The sequence below is a fragment of the Mus caroli genome, chromosome 15, assembly GCF_900094665.2.
Source record: "Mus caroli chromosome 15, CAROLI_EIJ_v1.1, whole genome shotgun sequence".
Lineage (NCBI taxonomy): Eukaryota > Metazoa > Chordata > Mammalia > Rodentia > Muridae > Mus > Mus caroli.
In genome coordinates this window covers 33,158,223-33,172,892 of record NC_034584.1, presented here as the reverse complement: position 1 = coordinate 33,172,892, position 14,670 = coordinate 33,158,223, and the positions used below count along the sequence as shown (strand labels likewise).

General features: G+C 51.1%; 1 protein-coding gene across 2 annotated transcripts; it reads left to right on the top strand.

Moving 5' to 3' along the window:
• The first annotated feature begins 3,098 nt into the window (after nucleotides 1–3,098).
• On the top strand, nucleotides 3,099–12,623 carry Klf10 (Kruppel like factor 10). Of its 2 annotated transcripts, XM_021183243.2 has the most exons (5): nucleotides 3,099–3,514; nucleotides 6,227–6,457; nucleotides 6,551–7,463; nucleotides 7,962–8,051; nucleotides 11,872–12,623. In XM_021183243.2, exons 1-5 carry the CDS (start codon nucleotides 3,479–3,481, stop codon nucleotides 11,904–11,906), a joined length of 1,305 nt encoding a protein of 434 aa, XP_021038902.1. In that variant the 5' UTR covers nucleotides 3,099–3,478; the 3' UTR covers nucleotides 11,907–12,623. The 2 variants fall into 2 exon arrangements, with proteins under 2 accessions (XP_021038902.1, XP_021038901.1); XM_021183242.2 differs by lacking the exon at nucleotides 11,872–12,623 and having other exon boundaries at nucleotides 3,107–3,514; nucleotides 7,962–9,730.
• Nucleotides 12,624–14,670: the final 2,047 nt, after the last annotated feature.

The following is a 14,670-nucleotide window of genomic DNA, read 5'->3' as shown; positions in this document are numbered from 1 at the left end:
GATAACTATGGAACTGGGCACAACAGCTCATGTTGGTGATCGCAGCACTTCAGGAGCTGAGGCAGGAGGCTTGTTGAGAGTTCCAGGCCAGCTTGAGTGTATATATGAAGGGACATTATGAAATGGCTACTGTCTTATAGGAGTTTATATCTGAGTGGGCTGTGGGCAGGATTCAATACCATAAAAGGGTTTTGCAATTATATATATATATATATATATATATATATATCCTTACTTATAACATTGCTTTGGAGGAGAGGCAGGCAAATAATTCAGCCTGGAGCTATCAAGGAAGGCTTCACCAACATGGCAAGGAAACACTGAAACCAGAGAAAAAAGGGCCCTTCAGAAAAAAAAAAAATTACATCTCTTCCAAGAGAGTCTAGCCTCTCTTTGCACCAAGTCTTGTGTCATTCCATAGCCTGTAAATTCTTCAGTAGTCAGTCTCCACCTGAAACTATGTAGCCCAGGCTGGTCTCATTTATGACAATCTTGTCTTAGCCTCTCAAATTTGGGATTAAACATTAAACCTTAAAGTAAAGCAGGGTGTGGTGGTACACCCTTGTGATCCCAGAATTTGGCAGATAGAGACAGGAGATTCAAGAGCTCGAGACCAGTCTACTGGCCGGCCTAGAATACGCAGATGCTCAATAACATTGGTTGAATGCATCAGTGAACGGAGGCCTGAAAGACAGTGCTTATTGAATGGGGGTGTGGCATGGAGATGTATGCACTGTATGATGGCTCTGGGCAAGGGAAGAACTTACTAGAAGGCTGGAAAGGTTGAATGAGTAGCTGCAGACCCCTAGCTCATAAAGGGGTGGCCTTTTATCTTCCAATAACAATAGGCAAAAGTAATTTATTTAAGTAGGGATTGTTGTGATCTTAAGTTTAAGCATGGCATTTGGGCTCTGGAAAACAAGCTGTGATGTGGGTGGATGTCCTGGGATTACAGACAGAAATAGCTTCGTGCAAGCTAGAGGTGAAACACTGAGCCAAGTGCCTGCCTGGTGCCCATTAGCCCAGTACTTGGTAGGCTGTGGCAGGAGGGTTGTCTAGGCAGCCAGGGCTACACAGAATGTGTCAGCCAGCCAGGGCTGCATAGTGAGACCCTGTGGCTGAAGGCAAAATAGGAGGTGGGGGGTGGTGAAGACAGGCAGACAGAGAACCTTGTAAAACAAACCGTAAGTAGGTGTTTCTGAGGCAACGCTGTCTAGAGCTGGGGACTAACTAGATCTCACTTAAGTTTTGGGGGGAGGGAGGCAACTGTGGCTAGACTGGCAATGATCACCCCTTAAGACCTCAAAGAAAGAGGAGTTTTAGATTTGGCGATAATGGGTCTGAAGTGCCTGGGGAAGGCTTTCTCTGAATCTCCAGGTCATCATTACCCAGTTTCTCCTACCCCTTTCTCTCCTCTTTCCTGTTGTGATCACTCCAAGTCCCGAAAGCTCCCTACAACTCAGCCTGCAGGGTGGGTGTGGGGGCACCACGCCAGACACAGGGTTCAGGCTTGGTGGGTCTGGCTGTGACCTCTCCCGGAGGCGGCTCCCTGACAGGAAGGCAGGCAGGCAGGCCTGCCACTGGGCACACACAAGGGCTTCCTGCGCTGCAGCAGGTGCCCAGGCCAGCTGCTCCAGCCCTTCAGACTCAGATCAACAGGATGGGCCAGCCCAAGCGGAAGGAAGCCTGCAGGGAAGGACACTCCTGCAGACAGAAGCAGGGCACCGGGTGGAGAGAGGCAGGAAGAGCTGCCTGGGTTGCTGAGTTGGCGCTCCTCCAGCGGATTCAGAGCAGGCAGTGACAGGAGGCCATTCAGTCATCTTCCCCCACTCCCACCCCCACCCAGGGCCTCTCTGGCCCACGTTATTATCATTACATTTGTTGCTGGCTGGCTTTAGGTATACCAGAAGGAACCATCAGATAGATGTTGGTAGAGCTGGAGGCCTCTAAAACAAATTCCCTCCATTACCTATTCTGTGGTGACTGAGAAAGGGCACCTGCTTTAGCCCTTTTAGCCCAGCAGGCTGAAAAAGCCCACAGGAGGGCAGTGACTTTTGTCTCATGATCTGCCTGTCCCAGGGAGAAGATAAAAATCTCTAGTTTGCTTTAAGCCCCGTTATCACTGCCTCCGGCTCCAACAGCTGCTGTGAACCCGCACAAACGGGCGAGGGGGCGGGGCAATAGGGCGCCAACAAGGAGCCAAGAGCTCTCAGACTAGGAGGCTACAGCCTCAGCCGGGCTGCTGCACACACAGGCTGGCTTCCCTAAAAAGCTCAGCTTGCCCTCAATCCCTGGAACGGTGGAGGGGGCAGGGACAGGAACTCGATGTTTGACCCGGTCAGGAATCCCACCTGCAAGCATGCTTTCCTCACCCCATCCCCTCAAGCGGTTTCTTGGTAGGGCGTCGGCGAAGACTGTGGTCCCGCGGGTGGGGGAAGTGGGGTCCACCTTGGAAATAGCTCGAACATTGTATTTTAAACTTCAACTGCATCAAACTCAAACTCGATTCTGCCACCGAGCGTCGGGTCTGGGGCTCCCTGCCACGCCACTAGTTCTATGGTACTGGCTTCCCTTAGTCCCCACTCCAACCGCCCAGAAGGACAGGAGGGACGCGCAGAGGCGGGCCCTGCTGCCAGTGCCTGTGCTGCAGATGGGAGGACGAGCCAGCGCCTGGGCGTGGGCGGTGAGTGCGAGCAGGTGTCTGTTCCGTGACAGGGCTCCCGCCGCCACCACCTCGCCCTGGTTCTCCTCAGTCCTCCGGCTTAAGAGTGACAAAACCCGGCAAATGCTCAGAAATGCCGCTCAGTGGTTCATCCATCCCTTGCTTCCACGCAAGACCCACGAGAACCACGCTTCCAAAGAACGTCTGGTAGCTCCGAGCCGCGCTTGCAGCCTCCGCCTCCGCCTCCTGCTCGGGGTCCCGCCCACTCCCTGGCGGGCCCAGACGCTGTGGGCGCGAAGGGGACTGGGCGGAGCGGGCTTCCCTCCCCACCCCCCACGTGGGGCCGGCTCTCCGCAAAGCCTAGTCGCCTCCACCGCGCCTCCCAGCTATGCCCCGCCGCCGGCGCCGCCCCCGGGCATGGGCGGAGGACTGAAGACTAGGGATGGGCGAGGGGCGTCACGGAGTCAGGTGGTCCCCGGAGTTCCCCGGGGCTGGACCGAGGGAACACGGTGCCTCGGGTTGTGTACACGCTCCACTGACAGAGCTTCTTGCAGCCGGGCAGCCGCTGATCACGCGTGGCCCTGCCAGTTCATTGGCTGAGGCCTCACACACCTTTGCCGCTGATTGGTCGACATCAGGCCCCGCCCTCTACCCCGCCCGCGGCGCGGGGCAGGCAGAGCGGCTACCTGCACGGGGAGGGGGACAGACAGCGCGGAGCGCGGTGGCGTCGACGTCTAGTGTCTCAGTGCTCCCGTCTGTGGCTAACTAAGCAGCCAGCAGCCAGGCAGCTCGCGACCTGCGGCCAGGCAGCCAACCATGCTCAACTTCGGCGCTTCTCTCCAGCAAGCTTCGGTAAGTTACCTGGGGATGCTGGTCCTTTCCTACCGGTCAGTGTAGGGGAGCCAGCCGGAGCGCGAAGCATGAGCCCCTAAATAAGCCACGCCTGAGAACCCAGGCTGCAGCGGAGTCTTGCAAGGGATTTCCTCCCTGCAGGCTGGAATATCATCGAGGGCATGTGCAAAAAAAAAAAAAAAAGGGTTGGAAGAAGCAGCCTGGGACCTGGACCAGGGGAGAGCGATCCTGGGATCCTGGGTATCCAGGAGACAAGGAGGACTCTCAGGGAGACCCCAGGAGACGAGTGAGCTGGAGGGGCTGTCTCCCTGGAAGCGCGGTTGAGATGGAGGGGGCCCCCTGCACCTGGCTCTGGCGGGAGATGCCCCTGTCTGCACCAGGAATGCGACCCGGGGTGACAGGGACTACTCACGGTCTGCCCAGCCGAGAGGCGGGCGCCTGCTCCTCGGGGGAGGGGGGAAACCCTGCCAGGTGGAGACCGCGCGGCTGGGCTAGCCCGGGGCTGGGGGAGGGGATGGCCGGCTTCGCGCGGGGTATGGAAGGCACGCGGACTCTGCGGCCGCCAGGGGAGCCGCGGCGCCCCCGCAGACGTCGGGAGGGGACTCCCATCCGAGGCGGAGGCAGGTGGCTGCCTATAGACTACTCTTGGCAGGGGGCAGGGTCCTGCCTTGGAGCCCGACAGCTGGGCGGGGGAGTCGGGACCGCGAGACGCGGGGGCCGCGTGTCGAGGCGGGAACCGTGGGGCCGCGCGCCTGGAGCCCGTGCCGTGGGCGCCGCACGTCTGGGAGCCCGCAGAGACGGCTTGCGGGGGCTCAGGCTGCCGGAAGCAGCAGTCAGGGACGAATGCTGCAGACGCGGGTGGGCTGAGGTCCCGCGGGCCGAGTGGGCGGAGCGCCCCAGGCTCCGGCCGCTCCCCGGGGGCGGCGAGCAGGAGGAGGGCGGCGGTCGGGCTTCCGCGGGGACCCGGCCCCACCTCCCGCAGCCGAGGCGGAGGCCAGGGATGGGCGGCGAGCGGGTGCACCCGGGGAGCTCCTCGTCCCCGAGTGACCCAGCCCCGGCCTCCGCCAGGGGCGGGAACGAGGCCCGGCCCTGCTGTCGGTTCCTAAGGGAACCGCGGCTCGGGGGAGGTGGAAGGGGCGGGCGACTCGGGAGCCGACACCGCCCAGCCCTCGCGCCGCCCGGCGCGCACTGGCGAGCGGTTGGCGGCGGCGCCCGCGGCCCCTCCCCGGCCGGGCGGGGGCGGGGGCCCGTGCTCAGGAAGTAGGGGAAAGGTGACGGCGCGGCAATTCCCAGTTCACGTTTCCTGCGCCGCCCGCAGCAGTCGCTGATCACGCTTTGTTCACATGCCTCGTCCCCTCCTCCTCGCGCCCCCACCCTGCCCGCCCAGCCAATCCGGACGCGGGCCGCGGGCTGGCCGGCCAATGGCAGGGGCGGGGCGCGGGGACGTGCGCGCGGCGGGCAGTGTTCCCGGTGACTCACCCGCCAGCCTCATTGAGGTTAGGGCGGCCCCATCGGTCGGTCCCCGCCAGCGAGGATCTCCCCCGCCGGCCTCCCGCGCCCCGCCCCGCCCCGCCTCGCCTCTGCCTCCACCCCGCTTCCCTTTCCTGCCTCGCACCAGCTCTTCGCTCCCTCCCGGCTTCCCCTCCCGGCTCACATTCTTCACCCCTGGCTGCCTTTTTTTCCCACCCCTCTTTCTTTGACTTGGTGACTATAGGCTTTTTTACACTTACAGTCTTCATCCATTGCAGCTTACATAAAGGCGCGAACGATTATGCAATTACATTGTTAGTGATATTTCAAGAACCGTGTCTTGTTTTCCCACACTCAGGAAGATAGGCATTTTTAAAAAAGCTTTAAGATTATCTTTGCCATTTTATTAATGTATTAGGTTTTTGCTTTGTCTTTATGAGTTCAGGCTGGCCCTGTACTTGTTATATAGCCAGAGTTGGCCTGGAGCCTTATATTCCAGGCTCCCCCACTTTATGAGGCTTTTCATAATTTTTGCAACCTCGACTTTAACCAGAAGAATTTGGAAGTTCTTTTTAAGAGGAAAGTAGAGATGGTTGGTGATTCTTTTGAAATGAAGGTCATGGAACTTTTAATGTGAGACATTAGGTCGAAGGTGTTGCACACAGAGCATGATCGGTTATCAAATCATGTTTTAATTAAATTAAAACCAACTTGTACTCGGTTGTTTTTGCATATCCCAAGAACATATTTTATGCCTGTCTGGTCCCTTTTGGTACAGAAAAGCATTGCGTTGAATAAATCTGATAAAAATCATAGATATTAAGAGATTGAGACTTGACCAAAATAAAATATTTTTTTTCCTCTTTGGTTGCTTTGTGTGTTTTGCATTTTGAGATGCAACTTCCAACTGCTTGGCCTCCATATTCCTGAGATTATACATGTATCCCACCATGCCTGGCTGTATTTGTGTGTGTCCACTTATTTTACTTAATCTTCACCGTATGTGATGAAGTTACCAATTTCAGACTTTAGATAACTAGATACCACTTTAACCTGGTAACTAGATACCACTTTAACCTGGAAGTAGTTTACTTTAAGTCAAATTACATTTTAAGACATTCGTCTTAATTCCCTTACTGGCAATAAGGTGGCCTTTAACTTTGAAATAAAGTAGCAAGCATTGGGCATCCCTGTGGTTTGGATAACTAGATAACTGATCAGCTTCAACTTTTGTTTTTGTAGGAGGGGAAAATGGAACTAATTTCTGAAAAGCCCAGAGAGGGGAAGCATCCCTGGGACAAAGCTGAGCAGAGTGACTTTGAAGCGGTGGAAGCACTCATGTCCATGAGCTGCGACTGGAAGTCTCACTTCAAGAAATACCTTGAAAACCGGCCTGTCACGCCAGTGTCTGATACCTCCGAGGATGACAGCTTGCTTCCAGGGACGCCTGACCTTCAGACAGTCCCAGCATTTGTGAGTATTTTCAGTGGGTAGAAGTGACAGCATTTTTTAGAGTTTACATAATAGACCTCTAATTCCTCTCCTTGCTTGTGTTTGTATTTGTAGTGTTTAACGCCACCTTACAGCCCCTCTGACTTCGAACCCTCCCAAGGGTCAAATCTGACAGCACCAGCGCCATCTACTGGCCACTTCAAATCACTCTCTGATGCTGCCAAGCCTCCAGGCGCCACTCCTTTCAAAGAGGAGGAAAAGAGTCCTTTAGCTGCCCCTCCCCTCCCTAAGGCTCAAGCCACCAGTGTCATCCGTCACACAGCTGATGCCCAACTGTGCAACCACCAGTCCTGCCCCGTGAAAGCAGCTAGCATCCTCAACTATCAGGACAATTCTTTCCGGAGAAGAACCCACGTAAATGTTGAGGCTACTCGAAAGAACATACCCTGTGCTGCTGTGTCACCAAACAGATCCAAGCCTGAGCCCAGCACAGTGTCCGATGGTGATGAGAAGGCGGGTGCTGCACTGTATGACTTTGCTGTGCCTTCCTCAGAGACAGTAATTTGTAGGTCTCAGCCAGCTCCTTCGTCCCCAGTGCAGAAGTCAGTACTAGTGTCTTCACCTACAGTATCCACTGGGGGAGTGCCACCCCTGCCTGTCATCTGCCAGATGGTTCCCCTTCCTGCCAACAACTCTCTTGTTAGCACAGTTGTCCCCAGCACTCCTCCTAGCCAGCCACCAGCTGTCTGCTCACCTGTGTTGTTCATGGGCGCTCAGGTGCCTGAGGGCACCGTCGTGTTTGTGGTACCCCAGCCTGTTGTGCAGAGCTCAAGGCCTCCAGTGGTGAGCCCCAGTGGCACCAGACTGTCTCCCATTGCCCCTGCGCCTGGATTCTCTCCTTCAGCAGCAAGGGTCACTCCCCAGATTGACTCGTCCAGAGTTAGAAGTCACATCTGTGGCCACCCAGGGTGTGGCAAGACTTACTTTAAAAGTTCCCATCTGAAGGCCCACGTGAGGACACACACAGGTACTGACCGAGCGGGCTCTCTCTCTGAAGTGGGTGTGTATGTGGCGTTAGACTGTGGACACAGATGCAAGGGAGGGTGAGGTGGGTGTGTATGTGGCGTTAGACTGTGGACACAGATGCAAGGGAGGGTGAGGTAGATGACTCACTGTCTTTAAAATTAGTCAGTTTGTCCCTAGGCCTGGTGACACACCCTTGTAATCCCAGCCCTTGGGAATTGGAGGCAGAGGAAGCAGCACATCTGGTAATATACATGATATATATGTATTTATTACATTATTTATTCAGGTGGGGTTTCTCTGTGCAGCCCTGGCTACCCTGGAACGCAGTCTGTAGACCAGGCTGGTCTTGAACTCATATCTTTCTGCCTCTGTCTCCAGAATGCTGGGATTAAAAGTGTGAACCATGACGCCAAGCTTGGATAATTTATGAACTGGCCAGCTTTCAATTTTAAACTCTGTATGTAAATGTGTACTAACCCTCTGGCTTTCTTTGCTTCAGGGGAGAAACCCTTCAGCTGCAGCTGGAAAGGCTGTGAAAGGAGGTTTGCTCGCTCCGATGAACTGTCCAGACACCGGCGGACACACACAGGTGAGAAGAAGTTTGCCTGTCCCATGTGTGACCGTCGGTTCATGAGGAGCGACCATTTAACCAAGCATGCCCGACGCCACCTATCAGCCAAGAAGCTGCCAAACTGGCAAATGGAAGTTAGCAAGTTAAATGACATTGCTCTGCCTCCGACCCCTGCTTCCGCACAGTGACGGCCAGAAGATGGAGACGCGGAATAAACTTTGGTCAGAGTCAGGAGCCAGTGATGGTGTCAAGTGCTTCTGCAAGGCTGTGGCCCTCCACAAGGGCCTAAAGTAGAAACCCTGGCCTGGGGGAGGCCCCGCCTGGGTGAAATGACAAGAAGTGCTTCAGCCACAGGCAGGTCACAGAGGACAGGGCTCAGTTCTTACCACATAAAGAGAGGAGAACCCTTTTATTCCTCCCTTATTTTAGTCTGGAAGGTTTCGGCTGAGGTGAGCACAGCACAGGTTTTGAATCACATACACACTGGGGACTTTGTTTTTGCCATTTATACTCGAGACCAGCTTTGCAGTGCGATTCTTTCAAAGGATTGGTTTCAAGAATATAGAGGCTGGAAATTACGGTACAGAAATGGAGCTAGAAAATGAGTTTGTTACACAGAGATGTCATCTTCTCCTAGAGTTATCTTGTTTCTTATTTCTAGGAGTCTTTCCAGTCAACTCCGTGGATGTAGCTAAGTATATCTAAAACTATCATTTTTCCACTATTGTTGGTATTTGAAGTTGAACAGCTGTACATTGCTGTGGGGGAGCCAAAGGATTGGAGCCCTCATTAATTTAATTGCTTGGAAGTGCAGCTAAAATTCTTCTTTGACATTTTGTTTTGAAAGTTTAGGCATTTTACTCTACTTTAGATTTTAGTTTGCTTGCAGTTTTTTGTGTAGATTTGAAAATTGTATACCAATGTGTTTTCTGTAGACTTAAAATACATTGCACTTTGTTTAGAAAAAAAATCTGGAGATGAAAATATGTATTATAAAGAAGAGATGTCAAGAATTTGAGATAACTCCTTGAGAAAGGTGGCTTTATGTCATCAGCAAAGGACACTTAACGTCAAACATACACTGTGGTTTTTTGGGTTTTTTTGTTGTTGTTGTTGTTTTTGTTTTCAAATTAGAAAGTTTAGTGACCATTACAGGTGGACAGTGTCATTTTATTTATAGGAGTTTTTCAGGATGTCAGAGTAGATCGGCAGGAAAATTGTTATTAGAACATTCACTTCTACCTTGAAAAGGATGTTGATGTCATGTTTGTAGCGCCGCAGTGTCTGGGCATCTGGGAAACTCCGAGACTTTTAGAGTGTCATAATGTGGTCACCCCTGCAGTTTGGGGCATCGGATCCAGGGCCTTGCATGTCTTCTGTAAGAGCTCTCATCACTGAGCTGTATCCCCCCCCCCCCCAAGAGCAATGACTTTTGCTAACAGTATTTCTTTTCTGTTGTAAAGTGGACAGATGATACACTTGGTCGCAAAGGAAAATTATTCAAAATCCACAGTGAAAACCTCACCACACCTTCCCATTTAAACTGTTTCCATATCTCAGAGGTTTCTGACATGCAAACTTGAACCCTTGAAAGAAGAGTTTTCTTAAAAATTATAAAAAATCACGAGTTACAATTTGCACAATATTTTTTGTTGAACTTTATACCTTGTTTACAATAAAGACTTTTCTTTGGTATACACAGTGAGTCTGTTGTGTGTGTTAAAACCCATTCTCCATCTCACCTTCATACTGACCTCATTCAGATCAGAACCTGAGGCCAGATTGCTTTAAGATGATGTAACTGCTATGGCTAACAAGAGAAGGCTGACCTGTCATCTGGAGGGACTTGTTCAAGTTGTACTCACTCAGACCAGGAAGAGATACTTTGGATATAACAGATAAACTGGTCCTTAAGCAGTGTGAGAGGCCAGGCCACCTCTGGAGAGACACTTGCTAGTCACTTAGAGCATTGTAAGTAGGGTGTGACTTTTTCCATTTAATAAGCTCACTATTTTAGTTGGCCCAAAAAGTCTCACTGCTCTTGAAAATCTGCAAAGGCCCCTGCTTGAACACCTGGCTCACTTTTTGAGACAAAGTCTTATTGTAGCCCAGGCTAGCCTGGAACTCAAATAGCCCAGGGGGTCGCAATTCTTCTGTGCCTCTGGAATGCTAGGATTCACCACGATTCCTTCCCCCAACCTCTTGATTTGTTATTTTTACCATCCTTGTATGAATCTTGTTTGAGGCAAATTATTGTGGTATGCTAATTCTTTTGTTGTATATTTTTGGGGATTCTATAGGAAAGACTGTCTCCTTAGTTAATCCTGTCGATATGGATTTGTGGAGACATATATCATTCTCTAAGTTATAAGCGTTTTGTTACTCAGCTGTCCCAGTGTAGTCCTTGGTTTCTTGTTTTGTTTTGTTTTGTTGGTTTTTCAGGACAGGGTTTCTCTTTTTTTTGTTGTTGTTTTGTTTGTTTGTTTTTCGAGACAGGGTTTCTCTGTGTAGCCTTGGCTGTCCTGGAACTCACTCTGTAGACCAGGCTGGCCTCGAACTCAGAAATCCGCCTGCCTCTGCCTCCCAAGTGCTGGGATTAAAGGCGTGTGCCACCACCACCCGGCCCAGTGTGGTCCTTGTGAACTCCTGACTGGTTAACCATTTTGATTGACAAAGATGGGAATTCTACGATCCACCCTATCCTTTCCTCCGGAGTAACAGTTATTAGTGATTATTCTGAGGAGTGGAAAAGTCTCCCTGAAACAGGCTGGCCTTGACCCTGCTGCCCACTCTCTCAGCCTATACATGCTGTGGACTTGCTTCCTTTTTGTTCTCTAACATAGTCTTGTAGCCAGAGCTGGAGAGTTTTCCAGTCCTACCCTGCTACCAGCCTGTCTAATCTGGCATCTCACAGCCCCTCCCTGGTGTTCTGTCTCTAGTCGCTTCCTGCTAATTAGCCTTTCCCTTTGGAAAAGGGAAACCTGACAGAGGCTTTTCTGTGTAAAATACTTTAAAGACTTCAGTACACTCGGTGAAGTCTAGATGTTTCTTTCCCTCCTGTGTAACTTGAGACAGGTAGTCAAGGCTGGCCTTGAACTCCTGACTCCCGGCCTCCACCTGCCGCACGCAGAGAGCCTTGCTGTGCACCACGGAACTCCTTCCGTTGGTTTTGCTCTGTAGTCCTGGCTGGCTTCAAATTAGTTGCAGTTTTGCCTGAGCTTTGCCTGGTGGAACCCCAGGTATGAGCCACTGCCTGCAGCAGCACTGTATAACAAATATGTGCCACATGTCATTTAAATTTTCCCCTAGGCTTGGGCCTACTTCTGATTCCAGCCCTGGGGAGAGTTACTGTGAGTGCAAGCTCAGTCTGGTTTACGCATCAAGTTCCAGGTAAGGAGGACTACATAATGAGACCCTGTCTTAGGTTATTTTCTAGTAGATACATCAAAAAGATGCACTCAAACTATTTCCACACTGAGTCAGTATCATGGCTAAGAATCCTAGTCCATCTCTTCTGAAGTTACCCTTGGAACCCACTCTTACATGCTCATAGCACATCCTACTTGGAACCAACCACATTTCACAGGTGGCAGGTAGCTAGCTGTTTGGGGCTCCTTGAGGGTCCCCAGTACCCTGTACCATTAGGCTTCTGCCAGCCCTTCCCCTCCAGTTCCCCCCATCCTCTACCCTGCGTCTAAGATGCGAGCCTTACTGCTATGCTACTTCATGTGTGGAGAATGTTTTCCCTGACCTTCTCCCTTGACATTTCCACTATCACCGTAATCATTTCCCTTTACCGAAATTGCCTAATGTCTCTGGTCTTTTTCCAGGAGGACAGGAGTCTCTGAATCTTGCCCTCAGCATCTCGCTTAGCGTCTTACACATAGCAGGGCTCAGTCACGTTGCTGAACTGAAAGGGAGCCCGTGGAGCCACAGGAGGGGAATAACTAGATGTTATATAACATACAGGATACAGCCACGGGATGCTGAGGCCTGCCCTTTGATTCCTTGTTGGTTCTGGAAGGGACCCCTTACTGCATGTTCCAGACTTAGAGAAGACTGATAGAGTTTATTGGTGGAATACTTGTCTAACATGTGCCCAGCATCATAGAACAAAAACAACCATGGCATATCTCTTGTGTTTTGGGGTATTTTGGTTTTTTTTGTTTTGTTCTTTTGTTTTAAACAGGGCAGGGGTGAGATTGGGAAGGGGTGACACACACAGGTCCTTCAGCAGAGTCAAATTCCTTGCCTGGAACTGGTTAGAAATGTCACCTTGGTAGTCCCTCTGCTCTTTCTCATTGCTCTCAGGAAGCAGCGAGAACGATGAAGACCCTCGCGGAGAACTTTGGGCAGGCCTCTTCCTGGAGATGAGTGGGAAGGCTTCTTTCTGTGGCTGTGCTGCTAATGCGCTAGTATCTAAATCCAGTCCTGGTGGAGAGGCCTGGGCTAAGACATGACCTTGAGCTGACTCACTCACAGCAGAGCTTCTCCACCAGAGAGCAGAGGACGTGTCAGCGAAAGGAGAGACCTGGTGTCCTAGAATTCTCTGGGGAAATCTAACTAATAAAACAACATTTTATACACATCAACACACACACAGCTCAGAGAGGTTTATTTATTATAAGGAATTGATTATAGGAACAGATAAGCTTACAGCTGGCAAGCTGGAATCCCAGAATCATAGTTCTAGTACAAATGCCACGACCTACTTACGGGGGCTTGCTTTGCTATTTTTGAGAAAGGATCTTATGTAGTCCAGGTCGGACTTGAACTTACAATGTAGTGAGCATGACTGTGAACTTCCAATCCTCCTGCCTCTACCTCCTTCCCATGTGCTGGGGTTCTGGCTGTGGATCACCATGCTCTGGGTTGCTCGGTGCAGAAGACTGAACAAACACTCCCTGTGTAAGCAAGCCCCCCCACCAGCTGAGCTGTAGCCTAGTCTCTTGTTTTATTTTATGAGGGTTTACTCTGTAGCCTCCACAGTGCTGGGATATATTGGTGTATGCACCACCGCTTCTTCAATTTGAGTTCTGAGGTGAGGGGAAAAAATGCTCTGACTGCTGATTGAGACCCCGACCCACATTAGAGAAGGTAAATCTACTAACTCAATTTATCCAGCTCTGCCTTTAGAGACCCATCAGGGAATTAGACCACAGACGGGCATTCTGTAACCCAACCAACGGACGCACAGAATTAAGCACCAACCACTGTGCATTCCAGTTCTGGTTACACTGATATGTAGTTCACTGCTGGAAATGGTGCCCACCTTTAAGAATGGGGCTTAACAGACACACCTGCTATGTTTCACACCTACAGCCAGCAGCAAGCTCCAGTGAGATTTTGTACACCAGAGCCCCTGAAGAGCACAATCCACTGTGTTTGTGATTGCTATTCCAGGGTCCGTGTGTGAGAACACACAAGTGTCAGAGAATGCAGTAGGATGCCCACCAAGGGCGGCCATCTATTCTGCAAGGAAAATCCACCCGGGATTGGATGCTCACAGAGCTCTGGTCCCCAGTGTTCTCACAGTTCTGCCTTAGATCTAATTATTTGGGTGCTCAGTTACAGAAAGCTCACTGTAAGGAGGTCAGTCTAATGGTAAGAAAAACACGCAGCAGAAAGGCATAGGCGTGTGCCACTTGATTAGAAAGCACAAGTCTGGACAGAGACACAGCCAGTCCATCAACCAAGTTCATGGGTCTACCCAGTCCCCTTTGCCCTGCTCAGAGTGACCCAAGAATCAGTAAGTTCTGCAAGCAAGCCCAGTGGACTCATGACCTCTGCCGAGACGCTCCTCAAAAGAGCTACAAGTGGGAGAAAGTTACACTCTAAACCCTAGGTCATGATCCCATGGAAATGTGGGTCGGTACAAAAGACAAAGGCATCTTTTCCCCCAAAGAAATTATTGTCACATCTGTACAGGGTCTACCCCAATAGTATGGGTTTAAGTGACAGAATACCAAAGCTATAACCCTCTCGTCTTTGGTTCATTCTCACAGAAAGAGTTGAGTGGAACAGGGCTGTGTGTTGCTCTAAACCTTCCCTGCTCCTTACTGGGAGCTAGAAACTCACTGCTTTCCCCAGGGGTACCTGTGACCCAGTGTGGCCCTGGCTGCCCCGCTGGCAGTGGAACTCAGAAAGGAGAAGGCTCATCAACACATAAAGTGGTACTTTGCCTCACTTTGACTTTCCTGAAAGAATTTACTTTTCAATTCTAAGCTTAGGCAGGAGCAGAGTCAAAGTCTGTGTTTGGGAAAAGCAGCGTAAAATTCTGCAAAGAAAAAGAAAGAGAGAACAAGGCTGAGGCTGTGGACACAGGACTGCAGTTCTGCATAGGGAGGTGGGGGCAGAAAGGTCACATCGAGATCTGTCTCAGAAACAAAACAAGACAGTCAAACAGAGCAGAAATATCATGAAAAGGAGCCATGACCCTGTGGTAGGCTTTGAGAGGAGTCATTCTTACTTATCTGATTAGATTATCAGAACCTCGGGTATTGATTTCAAAAAGACAACTCATAGCTTTCATGGCCTCCCTAAAAGATGATCGCGAGCACTTCAAGTTTATTGCCAATAGACAAAGAAAGCCAGGGCTCCTTGTGAAAGGAGCCCTCTGGGGTCATTGCCCTGGATG